We start from the raw sequence: 15,880 nt of genomic DNA, 5'->3' as shown, positions 1-15,880 counted from the left end.
AAGAAAAAAAAGAAGGACGACGAAAGAGAAAGAAAACACACACACACACAAAGCCACAGCCGTTATCCGGTGTAGTCGAAGCTGGGGGCTGTCTTGAGGCATAGATCACTCCCCCAACCCTGCAGCTGAAGGGCAGGCTGGAGGCGCCTGTACTAGGGCCAAACCTTGGAGGGCGGTTCTGGATTTGAAAACTGCCCCCAAGGCAATAGCTAATAAGGTCCCAGGACACTACAGGATGCAGTCCTTGGGCCTTGATGGCTGAGGTTACCTTCAGCAGTGAGTGGGCCTGGGGAGCAGTAGAAAGGACCAGGGCCAGGGCCAAGTGCAAAGCAAACATGGCAGCAGTGATACCCTGAGTCTGCTTTCTTCTCTGAGACAAAGCTGCATGGACATGGAGCAGCCTGGCCAGCCCTTCCATCATTGCTCATGAATGAGGGAGAACCCACACTTGACCTAGGGCTTGAGGGACCAAGGGACGGGATAAGGGTGTCAGGGTATCCTTGGAAATTGGGGACTCCCAGTCTCTTTGCTTCACAGAAGTGGCAGAGGACTGGGTGCCAGGCTCCTCCTCGCCATGGGGATGCAACTGCATTTCTCCTTCAGCAGGCACCAGCTCAGGGAGTACAGCATCACCAATCTCACAGAGCTGCGACAAGAGCTTGGAACGGGTGGGGATGAAACCGGGGAAGGCCCAAGAGCTAGGATGCTCATCCCCAGGTGAGTTTCTGGATGAAAGGAACCAACAGTGAGACTAACTAAGACTTTCTGGAAAGACTGGAGTATCACGTTTGGCCAGGGAGACGGTGGGACTGCCCAAAGACCTTGGGTGGTCAAGACCAAGAGACTAGGCTACTTTCTATGTCCCTAAGAATCCCTCCTGGAGCAGCTGCACAGGGCAGGGACTTGAACCCCTTATGAAGGAGCCCAGAGAATATTAATCTCCTGGACAACTATTTGTCTACATGTAGGGAAACTGAAGTCCAGGCAAGTCCAAGAAATTGGCTAGTGAGTGTTTCTCTGGTGGGAATCCATTCAGTATCCCTTGTGTCCCAAGTTCTTTTGGCATTCTAGCACTCTGCCATCCACTCTGCCACATCCAGTTACTCAGAGGCAGCTGGCAAAATGGGAGAGTGCTTCTAGCCCTAAATCACAATGTACACCACCCTGGCCTCCTTGAGGGCTCCACCTTCCCCAAGCTCAATGCTCACCGTAGCCACCTCCCTTCCTCCCTGCCCTGAGTATGTTCCACTTTAGTCTGGAGGTCCAGTCAGGGTAGGGGGGAGTCCTCGCAGTCTGGACTGAGAGCAACTCTTGAATCTGCAAAGCAGGGCTCAAGATTCCCCAGCTCAGCTGACAAGACACATTATTGCTATCTGGTGTGTGCAGGAGGTGCTGCAAAGCAGTGGAGGGGAGCTGGTGCACCCTGTCCTACTGTGCACCGTGGCCATGGGTGGACGGTGAGTTTGGGTTCCAGGAGGGTCTGCTGGCTTTGGCCACTTGGTCCTGGGGAAATATCTGCCTGGATCCTTTCCCATGGAGGGAGGCATCGGGACCGGCATCACACTTTTCATTTTGACATGGGCCTGGTGCCTCGAACCACCTACCTGTCCCCCAGGCCCGAGAGGGCTCTGGGTAAAGTCCCCCTCAAGCAACCCCCATGGCTCAAGGGCCCTGGGTCCTGGGCCCCAGGACCATCGACGTGTAGGCTCCATGCTGCTCCCGCTGCCAAGCGGGGCTGTGGCCTCCGCACCCGAGCTGACCTTGGATTAGAGAACTGTTAGGCCAGTCCCACCTCCCACGTGTTGGCTGGCAGGGCAAAGGGTGGAGTGGACAGACCAACAGACAGGTGAACAGTGGACAGGAGATGGCTGGCTGAGTGTAACTACATTCACTGGGATGACCCATCAGAAGAACAGGGACACGTGCCAACGGCTGCAGACTGCAACATGTGGGCAAATGTGAGGAAGGCATGGCTATGGGTGGAATTTGGTTTGGCCACTTGGAGCCAACCCCCCAATAGAGACAAACCACTTTGCCCAGGAGACCTAGTGGGCCTCCACCAGATGTAATTACACACAGGCAGGTGCACAGAATGGGCTGAGGACACAAGAGTGAAAGGGACCCCTACTTGTATTCCTATAGATGACAGTTTCCTTTTGGGGATGGCCTCAGAGTGGGATTCAGAGCTGGTCAGCGTCCCTTGTTCACTCTTCAGAGCTGCATGTTTTGGGGGTGGCTCCGGGGCCTCAGGGGCTGGGGTGACTCCACCCCGTGTCACACTGGGTGGTCGGGTACTGCTGTCCAGGCTGTCTGACGAGTTGCTCAGGCCCGACTGGCTTGTCACTTCACTCTTGTGGTCTTGGCTGTCCAGGTAGGTGTCCTGGGCAGACTCAGTACTGCTCTGGACTGTGACAGAGATGAAGGGTTTTGACGTGGTACGTGGAGGGACCGGTGGTGGGGTCTTCTTATAAGCCACTAGGCATGATGAACCTGCAGATAGGAAAGAGGAAGGCAGGGAGAAGGTGAGGTCCCAAACCTTTGGAGCCCCTTTCAAGTCTGAGGCCCCACCTGACCTGGCCCTAGCTCTGGCCTTGGCTATTCCCTCAGGAAGGATTTCTGGAGCAGGAGAATGGGGGTCGACAGAGCAGTGACCAAGACAGACAGACATGGGCCCTGCCCACTCTTCTACGAGTCCAAGGCCAGATCTAGCTGGGGATCCCAACACGGACCAACGCTATCCTCCACCTCACAGTCACACACAAAGATATTATCCAGCTGGGGCATGGGCTAGATGATAAAGTTCATGGTGCCGCAGGCTGTGAAAGAGCCTGACCCAGTGGCAGGGGATGCAGTGACAGTGGAGCAGAGGTCAGGAGTGCTAAAGAATGTTAACCTTGCTTCCTCAAGCTCACGAACAGACCTACTGCTCCCACTGGTCTTTTCCTTCTTTACCTTCCCTCTGCTTGGATGCCTCCTTTCTGTCTGATCAAAGACCAACACATCCTTCAGGGTCCAGCTAACCCTACCCCCATCTTGTTATTCCCACCATCCTCTCATTATGTGAAAACCCCATTTACCAGTCTGCCTCCCTCAAGACTCCACCATACCTGGTCCACTTCCCCATTTTCCACCATGATTCGGGGAACCAGGCCCTACCATGGGTGGGGGTTGGGGTCATCTCTGAATCCCATTCCAGCCTGGCCTGGGGCTGGCCCACAGTAAAGGCCCACAGCTGGCTTCTTTAATGCTTAACGTTTTAAAACAGAAGGTGCTGTGGCTACTTGCTGTGAGGGTCTGGGTCAGATCCTGGGGCTTTTCTCAGCAACTTAATTCTAAATGCTGTTTCCCCCATGAGGACCAAAACAAACTGGGACTGGGAGTGGGAGACAGATGAGTGACTGAGCTCTACCTTCAAGGAGCTACTGATCACGGTGATGGTGATGGCCCGATGGAAACCCACAAAACCAGGCCCAGTGCCACAGGGGCCACAGGCCAGGCACAGCAGAATCTATCCATCTGCCACTATGAGATACCACTACACAACCCTATCAGAATGGCTAAATTAAAAAACGGTGACAACATTAAGTGCTGGTGGGGATGTGGGGAAACTGAATTATTCATATGTTGCGGGTAGGAATACAAAATGGTACCACCACCCTGGAAAATGGTTTGGTAGTTCCTTTTCTTTTCAAAAAAAATTTTTTTTTGATGTTTATTTTTGTGTGAGAGAGAGACACAGCATGAACAGGGGAGAGGCAAAGAGAGAGTGGAACACAGAATCCAAAGCAGGCTCCAGGCTCTGAGCTGTCAGCACAGAGCCCGACACGAGGCCTGAACTCACGAACCAGAGATCATTACCTCAGCCAAAGTCGGCGCTTAACCAAATGAGCCACCCAGGTGCCACCTTTTCTTTTTTCTTTTTTCTTTTTCTTTTGTTTTCTAAAAGACTTTATTTTTAAGTAATCTGTACACCCAATGTGGGGCTTGAACTCGCAACCTAAAGATCAAGAATCTGGTCCCCCTGGCAGTTTCCTTTAAAACGAAATATGCAATTATTCTACAAACCAGCAGTTGCGCTCTTGGGCATTTACTTAGCCCATAGAAATGGTTAACATGTTCACAAAAAAAACTTATACGTGAGTGTTCATGACAGCTTTATTTGTCATAGCCAAAAACTAGAAACAACCTAGATGCCCTTCAGTGGCTGGTTAAACAGTCTGGTACATCCAGACTATGGAATACCCCTGATCGGTAAAAAGGAACTACTGATATAAGCACCAACTTGGATGACTCTCAAGTGAATGGTGCCAAGTGAAAGAAGCAATCTCAAAAAGCTACATACTGTATGGTTCTATTTGTAAAACGTTCTTGAAATGACCTGATTATAGAGATGTGGAGCAGATTAGTGGCTGGTAGGGAGATACAGGGGAGAGGGTGATATAGAGGCAGGGAGGGACATGGGTGTGGCTATAAAAGGGTGACAAGAAGGATCCTCCCGTGTGCTAAGAAGTAGAACAGGAGGTGGACACATGAACCTGCACACGACAAGCTGCAGAGCACTAAGCATAAAGCAAGTAAAGGGAAAATGGTGAGATCTGAGTAAGTTGGCTGGATGGTATCTATGTCAATATTCTGATATTGTGACATATTATGCGATATTCTGACATATTATTTTAATTTTGCAATATTTTACCATTGAGGGAAACTGGGTGAAGAGTAGATAGGATCCCTCTGTATTACTTCTGACAACTATATGTAAATTACAATTACCTAATTATAAAAATGTCACTTAAAAAGCCCTTCCATCTATCAGTTCATCCAACAGACTTGTGTTAGGCCAGGCCCTGTACAGACTCCAGGACAGCTAGGAGCCTCATGAGCAGAGAAAGAGCCACGAAATGACTGACCAGTAACAGCAGAAGAGCCCAGGAGCTGGGAGCCATGACTCACGCCTGTCTGGAAGTGACAAAGGGCTCTGGGAGCTCAGGGCCAGGAGCAAGCAATTCCTACTCTGTTCTACAGAACTTCCCAGTCCTGCTGAGGCGTTGACAAAACCTGGGAATCCCACCAGACAGACATACCCAGTCTCTGCCTCTCCCACCCGAGAAAGGGGGGACATGGGCAGCAGGCCAGGCAGAGGGCAGGGCTTCGGTCAACAGGCATATGACCCTCCCATGTACTGCCCTGCTGGAGAAGGGACAGGCCTGCTCAGGGGAGATGGGCTCCTGTGTTCAGCTGGCTGTGCACACAGGCTCACAGCCCCAATGTGGGTCCTGTACTGAGCTGTGCTCAGCAGTTTTATGATTTTGTAATTTAAAACCTCACAGTAACTCTGTAAAGTGGGGATATGATTATGTCCACTTTATAGATGGGGCATGTGAGGTTCAGGATCAGATAACTCACCCAGAGTTGCTAACAGTAAGCAGCAACCACATCTGTTTGGCTGCACAGTCTACCTCATTCTGCTACCCAGGCTTCAGCCCCTTCTCTGCCAGGCTAGGGCTGCAGGTGTCTAGGGCCTTCACTGGTCACTGCACCCCACAATATCCTGCTAGACCATGGAGCCTGTCTGCAGGGAACGCCCAAGCTGAGATCTGACTGTTGGGGGAAGGAGGGCCTAGACTAAAGGCAGAGGCCTGGCTTCCAGGCCCTGGCAATTCTTCACGAAAGTCCCTGCCTCGCTCCGGACTTTTCAGTACCCTCATCTGTTCAGTGGGTGGGGAAGAGTTCTAACCCAGGTAACAGCATACCATATTCACAGAGCCCTTGACAAACTCAAAGCATTTTCCCATTTGTTCTCTTACTCAAGGATAGGTGTGGAGCCTCCCATCATTGAATGAAGGAGAGATTCCTGCTCTGAATCCCTTCTCTCTACTACCTGAAATTCTACCATATGAGAGTCATTCCCTTGATGGTAAGGAGCCAAAAGCCAGAGGGCAGCAGGGAACCAGATAAGCCTGAGTTTAGATCCCAGCTCTGTCATATACTAATGTGATGGCCATAGGGAGGGATTACATAGGCTACCTCACAGAAGGTAAGGCTCAGCCCCAGGGCTGGCATGGCTACTAGTTTGTGGTGTAGAGTGAGCCAGGCCCAGGGTGGGGGTTGTGAGCCAAAATGGTATCACCCCCGGGTCACTGGTCTGAGAGGCTGCGCTGGTTCTCTGAATGACCCTGGGGAAAGTTTTCCTGCAAGAGCCGGACGTTAAAGAGCAGCTCATTGAAGCCAATAGCCAACAGTGCCCAGCAGAGCCAGAACTGTGGATTCTGAGTCTGATTAAGGCTGTGTGATCCCAATCAGGGTCCTTGTCCCCATCTGTGGGGTGGAGTTCCCACGGGCCTGGAGGAGTTAGTGTGTGTAGGGATCTGTGTGAGAGGCACCCCCACCGGGAGACACTGGGGTGCCCACAACCAAGAGCTTGGACAAAGGAATGACCCTCCAGCCTCTTGCTGCAGGCTGTCTAGGTCCAGAGTCCTGCTGACACACACTCAGAGGCCTGAGCCCTGGCTGAGGCAGCCACTCATTAAAGGGAAAGTGAACTAGCGAGAGGCTGGGCCAGGTGTGATAAGAGGAAAGGTGAACTTATCTTGGATTTTTTTGTCTCCTGAGCACAAGTCACTACCAGATAAGTGATGTGACTCACCGGGAGGATTTCAGGGCATCAGGGGCTCCCTGGTTGGCAGGCATCCCTCAGCTCTGAGCACAGTCTTTCCCCAGGGCAGGGGCATGGGACCCAACTGTACAGAACAGCTCTCATTTCACAAGTGTGAAATCCATGAAACACAGGCCAGTGAGTGCCCTTGTCCCTGCCAGCATCACCCTCACCGCCCTTCTTCCCACAGTGGGGCTCTTACACATGCTGCTCCTTCTACCTGGGAAGTTTCCATTCCTCACATTTCAAATGTCACTTCTTCAGAGAGGCCTCCTCTGACTGCCCTCTGCTCTCAGATGGGCCGGCATCTACATCTGAGCACTTACCGCATCTGTCATCAGCTCATTTAGGCATTTACTTGTTGATGGCTACAGGATCGGACTGTTGGGGAAACTCTGTCTGTCTTGGCACAGCAGGTCGTATCCCAGGCCCAGGGCAACACCTCAAGCTTTGTAGAAAGCTCTCGATATTATTTGTTGAATGAGAAAATGAACCTCATAACTGTCATAAAAATTCTTCAGCTGCCCCAAATCAAGATTACTTAGCCTTAGTGAAGGCTCCCAACACTGGAGTATGCAAGGTTCTTGTCTCCTCCCAAATTTGGAGCCCTTTCGAAAAGCCTAGTCCCGACCACTCATCTCTGCAGCTTCATCTCTTGTCCCGCCACCCGCAGAACAGCCCTCCAGCGTCAGAGAGCCACACATGCCCATTTCTGAACACACCACACTCCGCATGCACCCAAGCCTTTGCACATGCGCTCGTTCTACCAGAATCCCTTTCCAGGTCCTTCAGCCAGTCCCTCTGCCCCACGTTCCTGCTGGCCCAGGCAGTCTGCCCCCCTCTTCTCTCTGTGGATCAGCTGGAGCACTCAGGGCCCTGACTGATGAGTGTGCGTCCCACATGTGTCACCAGCCCAGAGGGTGCACAATCATCATTTGCCAGCTAAACTTTAGAGGGGTGGCAAATGCCCCAGAGGCCCAAGACGTGGGACCCGGCCAGCACTGCCTCTTCCAGGATGTGACTGTGGCCCTCCCTCCCCCCAGGAGACATTCCACGTGTCAGTTTATAATAACATAGCATGTAGGCCCAACTTTTTTGTCCACTCACTCTGGAAAACTTTCAGGTTTGCCCAGGAAGCTAGAGAGTGAACATCCCCCCAGTGTGACCATCTCCTCCAGCTGGGCCTTACACACACTTTCAAAGACCCTGAGTGAAATACCGGCTGAGCCACAGCAATGTGTGCACGCTGAGCCACCGCCCCCCAGGGGCCACATGCTTCCCTGCCCCCAGCTTGGCCATGCCAGTCCCTCACGCTCAGGCTTAGACAGGAGCCATTGTGCAACGCCTCCTCCGTGCAGCCTGCCCCCGGCCCCAGACATCCAGCCCAGCCTCCCTGCCCCACAGCGCTACAAGTCCTTGCTTCTTCTAAGAAGAAGCTCCCTTTGTCTCATTTCTGCCTTGTGCTTCAAGATTTTATCCAGCAAACTCTTATCAGGTCGGAATGAATGTATTTCTACATTGTGTTTTTTAACATCAAGATGTTGCAAGATGGCCAAACAGAGCTTCAAACACTCAGTGGAATGGCTGTGACTCCCATCTCCCAGGAGTTATAGACGCCGCAACCCCAGGAAGTTAGCCCCACTGCAAGTGCCTTGGAGGCCCCGCATGGCCCTCCTGCTGCAGGCTACCAGAAGCCAAGCTCGGCAGGGGGGCGGAAGAAGAGGAGCAGATGCCGGGGCCACAGACAGTGTGAGAGCTATGGTAGCAGACTTCACAGAAGAAGCAGTGGGACCCTCTTAAGCCCCATGTGAGCAGACAGAGCTGGCCCGGGAGCCAGAGCCTCTCAACTCCCTTTCCTGGCTCTGCCAGGCTTAGGAAAGGGCTGAGGGCCTAGAAGATCCCCATTCCCTCTCTCACCCATGAGCAACCTGTCAAACCCCACAGCTGAATCAGGCCACTTATTTGTGTGATACGGTAAAAACAGAACTCAAAGCTCCCTCTTACCAGCCTCAAATTCCTCCCTTCTTCCCGGTTTCTTCCCTGGAAGCAGGGGAAGTTGGAAGGGAATTCTGAACAGCTGGGTCAGGAGCAGGGACAGATTGCCCTCTCAGAGCCACTTTCCTGTTGATAGCCCATGTGCCCCCCCGGCCCCCACTGCATCAGTCTGGAAGCCACCTCCCTTGCTGTGCCCCAAGAGTTAGCAATGTCAAACTTTAATTTCAAACTCCAGTGAGAGGGTCAGGCAGCACCCCTTAGCCCCAGATCCTCCTGGGAATCCACCATTCCCCACAACCAGGTGCTTCCTAACTGCCTTTCCCATCTGTTCCTCACCCCATGACCAAGAGCCAGCCTCCCCTAGACCACCCACACCCCCAACCTCTTGTCCTGCCACTCCAGTTCCTCCTCTACCCTGGCTGGCCATTTGAGAAGTCCAACCACGTCACTGCTTGGTTTGAAACCTTTCAATGGTGCCACAACCCACCCAGTGAGTGGACTTGGGACAAACCTTCAGTGGGGGCATTCAAGGCCTCTGGAATCTACACTGGCCTCAAACCTCAAAACCCACAGGAGCCAAGAGGTCACAAAGGTGGCACACTGGGGAAGACAAAGCCACGTAGCTCAGCTCCACCCTGGAGTCTTGTCCAGAAACCAAGATGCACTCCTGTTGGTAATGGTTCCAATACTTAAGCAGACCTACACTGAGCACTGACTGGGCCTGGCCCAAACACGCACTTCACATATAGTCAATCCTCATTATTTGTGACTCCGTATCTGTGAACTCACCTCCTTGATAAAATTTGTAACCCCCAAATCAATAAGTCACAGGGGGGTTGTGGTCACTCTCAGACATGCAAAGAGGAAAAGTTGTCACCCAATGCATAAGGTTCCTGGCTAAGGTTGAACAAGTTGACTCTGCCTTCTTTTTCAGCTCTCATACTGTAAACAAGTGTCCTTTTCCCGGTCCATTTAGTGCTATGTTTTTCCATTTTTGTGCTTTATATTGGTGATTTCTCTATTTAAAATGCCCCCTCCCCCCTCCCCCAAGTATAGTGCTGAAGTGCTATCTAGTGTTCCTGAGTGCAAGAAGGCTGTGGAGAAAACACGTGTCAGATAAGCCTTGTTCAGGTGAGTTATAGTGCTATTGGCCAATTTAGTATTAATAAATCATCAGTATATTAAACAAGGTATCTTTATACAGAAATACACAAAACAGTTTATGTATTGATTAGTTGGTGAAAATGTGACCAGAGTCTTGCAGGGCCTCTATTTCCCATAGGAGCAATGGTTCAGTATTCACTAATTCAGTGTGTGTCAGATTTTATGAATATAACTACTGTGAATAATGAGAATGGATGGTACCTTAGCCAACTGAATCCTCAAAATGGGGACATGTGAGGTAGCTCTGTCATTGCCCATTTTACAGATGAGTCTCACAGAGGCGAAATGACTTGCCTTAGCTCACCTTCCAGCTAGGTAGAGCTGGGGCTGGGACTTAAATTCAGGCTGCATGAAGGCTGCCTACTACTTTTCCTACCCCCCCCCCCCCAACCCACTAACTGGGTAAGGATCATGTGGAGGAGCAGCCTTGGGCACATCAATTATTTTACCCAGAAAATGGGATGCGACATCCAATATGCCCTGAGTAGGAGCCAAAGAGATGAGAGATAGGAAGCTTTGTAACCACGGCTGGGCCCCTGCCACTGTTACCACGGTTTCTGGATTAAGGAGAGAATGATCACCTCCTGGGGAAACAAGCTGGAGGCGTGTCAGGAAGACATTAAGATTGACTGACTGGATGTAGAAGGATGGACCACAGTCACCGAGTGGCAAGGAAATGCCTTCACATCAAGGCATCCTCTGTAGCAAAGGAGCAGGACAGCCCCCAAGGCATGCAAAGACCAATGTGGGCAGGGCACAGCTTGGCAAAGTAGAATTTAGGCAAGTAGCTAAAGGGAAGACAGGGACCAAGGCAAGGAGGCCCGAGAGGGCTGTCTCCTCTCAGACAGGGTCCTCAACTTCCTGGGGCTGCTTGGACAATAGAAACAGAGGCATCTTCCTCCTACCCACAGCATCCCTCACAAAGTGACCCCCAAACTGGCCTACGGGTTGGAGGATTTTATAGCACCAGACCTGAAAGTAGCCGGAAGGGCACATCACCTCTTATCTCAATAGCCCAGTGTACCAGGCAGCTTCCACATGAAGTGCCAAGGCCATCTCAAGCTGAAAGCGTCCAAAATGAATCCGAATCCTTTCCTCCCCCATAGTGGCCTTGCTCTCTGAGAGAGGGGACCTCATGTATTCAATTACACTCCAGAAGCCTGGCAAGGCCCCACTTACCAACGACCTCCATCTGCAAGGCCTTGCCCCTCCCCCACAAAAGCACATTTTGTAGAGACCGGCTCCCCTCTATCCCCCCATCTGGTCTAGGCTTCCACTTCCTGCCCTCTGGCCTCCCTGCTTTGTCAGTGGCCCAATGCACCCAGAGCTACTCTCCCAACAGCAGCCTGAAGAATTTTTTTTTAAGTACAAACTGGATTACTTCCTTCCCTTTCTAAAGTCTTCAAAGCCCCCTCCCCGCCCCACTCCATGAAGAACAGAAGGCACACTCCTCACATTGGCCTACAATAACCGGCCCCTCCTGCCCATCTCCAGCCTCAGTTCCTAGACTTTCCCCTTGCTTGTTCTAACTCCTGCTGCACTAGCCTCTTTGCTGTCCCTCAGTCTCCTCAGTCACTCCAGGCACATGCCCACCTGAGGGCCTCTGAATCTGATGTTCCTGGTCTGAAATGATCCCTACCTCATCTTTGCATTGTCTACCCCTTCCCATTCTGATCTGAGGACCTCTCTAACCACCTGTCTAAAGCTTTCATTTTTGAGGACCCCATTTATTTCATTCAAGCATTAATCAACTTATTGGTTTGTTTTTCATCTCTCTCCTACTAGAAAGGGATCCTGCCTACTACAGGTTCTTAAGGGTAGAGACCCTAATTTCTTGTATAATTACAGTGCTTTCCCAGCACTAGGCCATCACATGGCTGGGTTCTATAAATATTTATTGAATAAATGAACAAATCCCTATTTTGACAGTTGGGCACATTGAGGCTCAAGGAAGCAGAATGATTTACTCCTGATTCTGAATTGGAATCTAATGCTCAGGGCCAGGGCCTTGAGCTCCTTTTAGGTCAGCCCCAACACACACACACCACACTCTACAGGAACACACTCATGTGAAATAAGCCCTTGAGTAACTCTGCTTGAGGTTGAGCAACGAGACCGTGGTAGTAAGAGCTCAATAAACCCTAAGGAATGGGTATCAGAAATTGTTTGAAAATAACCATTCCTAAAAGTTGGCAGAGAAAGAAAGTAAGCAGCACTTCCAGCAACATTTTCCAGTGAAGGCGTATCACAAGTACAGATTTAAAAGAATCATTACTGAATGAGTCCCAGCCAGGTGCTACTTTATTCCAGACATAGGCCTGGGAGGAGAGATAATTATCACTGATGTTTTATAGATGAGGGAACAGGCTTCTTACTTTGAAGAGTGACAGTGCTGAAAAGCTCTGCCCTGTGAGGCCAAGGAGCCAGGTTCTAAAATCAGCACTGAACTTGGTGGGCAGTGTACCTTGCACTGGGCCTGAACCTTTCCAGGCCTGTTTCCGCAGCTGTAAACTAAGTGGACTGACCCGGAAGGGGGGCCGGGGTCACAAGTTCAAATGTTTACAGGAGACTGGTTATCTAACCCCTCTGGTCCACAGCTGCCATGTGGAGACCTGGGTGAGAGAAGTCAGAAATCTGGACTTAAAAAAATGTTTGAGTTAGCTAATTCAAATCTTTAAGTAGAGTTAGTTAATTCAAAGTTAAAAAAAAAAACAAAAAACAGCACAGAGGTACCTGCCTCCCACCTAGGGTAGTCTGTGGCAAACGTATTTGTGACTGCTGGAGCAGCTGTCCTCAGAACTCCTTGCTTTTTCCAGAGCCCTAGCCCCTCTCCCCCAGCTCCCAAGAAGACTGTCTTGCAAGGACCTCCCCCTTGGAAAGGCAGAAGACCCTTGGGAACCTTGAAATTAAGGCAGCCAGGAGGTACTTCTGGTGGCATCTCCGGTCTGGTGGGGTGAAAGCAGAGAAAGCCCCCTCTGGTGGGCAGGCCGGGTCTGATTCAAGGCTCTTGGCACCGGGGCACAGACGGTAGGAGAGCCCTGTCCGGAGTACAGATGGCCAACCCCCTTCATAGGCCTGCGGTGGCTGCCTGAGAGGGACTTGCTTGGTGGCAACTCCCCCCTTCCCCAAGGGGAAGCAGCTGCCCCTCAGAAACACTGTTTGTACCTCAGCTAGGGGCAAGGGTGTGAGAGGGTCCTGTCCTGACATGTCCAGGACTGAGGGGCTGGAGGAAGGGTTAAAGTCCAGTGCCCTCCAGACGGACCCAGAGTTCAGGCTGGTTCTCTGGGCCAGAAGACTTCATGAGCTCAGGGGCAACTCCCCTGGCTGAGGGTAGCCATGACCTGGCCAGCCCGAAGCACTTTAACCTCTTAGCTCACACCTCAGCAGGCCTACCATTCCCGTTTCAAAGAGGAAAAACAGGAAGCTCAGAGAGAAGTGAGCAGCCCAAGGTCACATGGCCAGTGAGTGGGAAGGCCAGGATCTGTGCTCAGCCTTTTTGATTCCAGAGCCAGTACTTGTGGCTACTACTTCACCACACAGTCCAGGATTGGATTTCGGCGCCACCTAGCAGGGCCTGGCTGAGATCCTGGCCAGGCCAGTACCCCAGTCAGGATCCTAGACAGGCTCCCGTTCCCGGGATCCTCAAGCAGGGTGTCATGACTTCCTGAGTGGGCTAGAAGGTGGCAGCCTCTGGATCTGCTGGCCATGGAGGCCAGAGGCCCAGTGCGCCCTGGACCCAAGAAACCCAGCACATGGAAGGAAAAGGTATGCCCCACCCCAGCCTGTGACCACTGTTGCTGGCTGCCCTTCTTCAGGGCCTTCTCCAGATGTGTGGTCCCAGACGCTCTCACCACGGACACCAGAACCCTTCACATGGGCTTCCCAGTCACCCAGGACTTCCCCAGCTTGGCTCTTACAGCTTCAAAGTAAAACCCAGAGAGAAGCCACCTTTCCCAGGTCGAAGCGGTGCTGGGATTGGAAATGAGGATGTGGAGCTTCCAAATTCCAACATCCTAGGAGAGAGTAATGCCAGGAATTTTCAAACCAGACTCTCAAGGCCCCCAAGGAGGAACTCAGGAAGGGTTTTTGACTCTCATCCCACCCTAGGTTCCTCAGAGCAGCTCCTGTTTTCCTTTTGTTCTCCATGAGGAATTCCCACACGGTACCTGGAGACCCACTCCACTACTTCAACCTCCTCACAGTACAAACGAGGAAACTGAGGATCAGAAAGGAACATGCGCCGAGCGTCAAGTGGCAGAGCAGGGACCCCCTGTCTGGGGCTCTGAGTGTAGGTGTGCTCCCCCTTCCCCCTAGACTGGGAAAGAAAGGTGCCTTCAGGTTCCCAGCCTGGAGACCACCCGTTCCAGGGAGCGCCGCCACCTGTGTGGAGCCCTACCTCCTCCAGTCCCTGACCAGGGGACCCCAAATGGCATGCCGTTCTCAAAATCCACATCCACCATTACTGCAGCAGTATCCAGTAAGCAACCTGTCGGGCAACATTCACTTCTCACCATTCTTTTTCTTTTTTTTTTTTTTTTTAAGATTTTATTTTTAAAAAAGCTCTATACCCACCATGGGGCTCAAACTTAAAGTCACACACTCCACTGACTGAGCCAGCCAGGCACCCCACCCCTCGTCCATGCTGTGCTGGAATCTGCCGCAAACATCACCTTGTCGTCTTATCCTCCGAGACCTGCCTGCAGAGTCAGCTCTGCCAGCAGCTCTGTTCAGAGGCCCCTGCCCTACCCCCCAGGACACCTATTACCACCACCCCTGGGAGTCCGAGCGTTAAAGCTTCCAAGCTGCAGTTACTGAATCATGACTTTCTCGTTGTATCTCAAAGTTGTAACTGCTAGTAGGGTGTGCTGCTGAGTAGATGAATCCAGAGTTACAGGGCTGCTGTGGCTCCAGTCCAGTGTAAAAACCTGATGTGACAGCCCCCTGTCTGACCTGGTGGGGGGTGGGGAGTGGAGAGCGGGGGTGGAGAATCCAAGGTTTGGCTTTTCAAATACTGTCTCTAGCATGTGAACCTCACTGCTGTCTATCCAAGGTCTCAGGAGCCCAGTCTGGGAAGTACTACTTAGAAAATGCCTTAATAAAACCACCCTCACTTCTGGAGGGTGATAGGTCACAGAAGCCTGGCTTTTTACAGGGTGTCACAGGCCCCCGTGTCCAGTGTGTAGAGCCAGACGCTGCTAGGCCCTGCGCACCTAGATTGTTGGCCTCTTTCATCATTCAGAATGACCAAGAGAATCCCAGAATAGAAAGAAGGTGTTAACAGACTCATTCACTATGCCTAGAGTGACAGGTGGCATATCGGGTGACAGAATCAGAGCCAGGAACCCTGGGCAGCTGAGAGATGGGATGAAACAAACGGTACAGAACTGAATGAGGAAAACCTTGAGTTCAGGTCAGGTCAGCACCGGTAATGCTGCCTCCCCTGGTGCCAAGGGAGAGAAGCCCAGTCCTCAGAGCTTATATTAAGATTTTGAGTTTGGATCCCAAGTTAGACAATTACGTAAGAAAGCAGCACACGTGGAGAAATGCCTTAGCGACTCTGGCGGACCACAGACATAGTGTGAGGCTGCACGAACAGAGAAAGGGGCAGGACCGGGGAGGAGGGGCAGCCCCCACTGAACTCTGGATAACATTGTGGGTAATGTTGGTGATTCTGGACAAGGGGCATTGACCAACTGGAGCCCGAGGAGAAGAAGGCAATCTGTGTGGGGAGAATTCCCACTGTGACAAATCCATCCCATTATGACAAATGCTTATTTTACAGCAGGAAAGCCACATATTGGGTCCTGGGCAGGCAGTAGGATCCAGGATGAGTAAGTCCTTGTCCCAAAGCAACTCACACTAAAATGCTGAGGTGGCAAGGAAATGCCTCCTGGGCAGAGCCACATGGAACACTGCCACATGGAGCACTGCGTGAGAAAGCCAGGACAAGAGTGCTGTGACTGATTAGTGATGTCTGTCACAGATATGCCACAAATGGGGTATGATACATAGGCACCATGAGTCATGCCTAGTTCAATTTGAGGGAGAGCTGGGAGAGACTGGGGATAG

At 51.6% G+C, this 15,880-nt stretch overlaps 1 protein-coding gene across 7 annotated transcripts in view; it reads right to left on the bottom strand.

The window, feature by feature from the left end:
• The window catches only part of DLGAP4 (DLG associated protein 4), an 81,299-nt gene that overhangs the window by 27,412 nt on the left and 38,007 nt on the right, over positions 1–15,880 (bottom strand). For all 7 annotated transcript variants that reach the window (XM_039227127.1, XM_039227121.1, XM_039227122.1 and 4 more), the window contains one exon: positions 2,129–2,490. In XM_039227127.1, coding sequence (XP_039083058.1) covers positions 2,129–2,490 — 362 coding nt within the window. The remainder of the gene's footprint in view (positions 1–2,128; positions 2,491–15,880) is intronic.

The sequence above is a fragment of the Hyaena hyaena genome, unplaced genomic scaffold, assembly GCF_003009895.1.
Source record: "Hyaena hyaena isolate Hyena2069 unplaced genomic scaffold, ASM300989v1 scaffold_25, whole genome shotgun sequence".
In the NCBI taxonomy this organism is placed as follows: Eukaryota; Metazoa; Chordata; class Mammalia; order Carnivora; family Hyaenidae; genus Hyaena; species Hyaena hyaena.
This window is presented reverse-complemented; position numbering and strand designations above follow the sequence as displayed.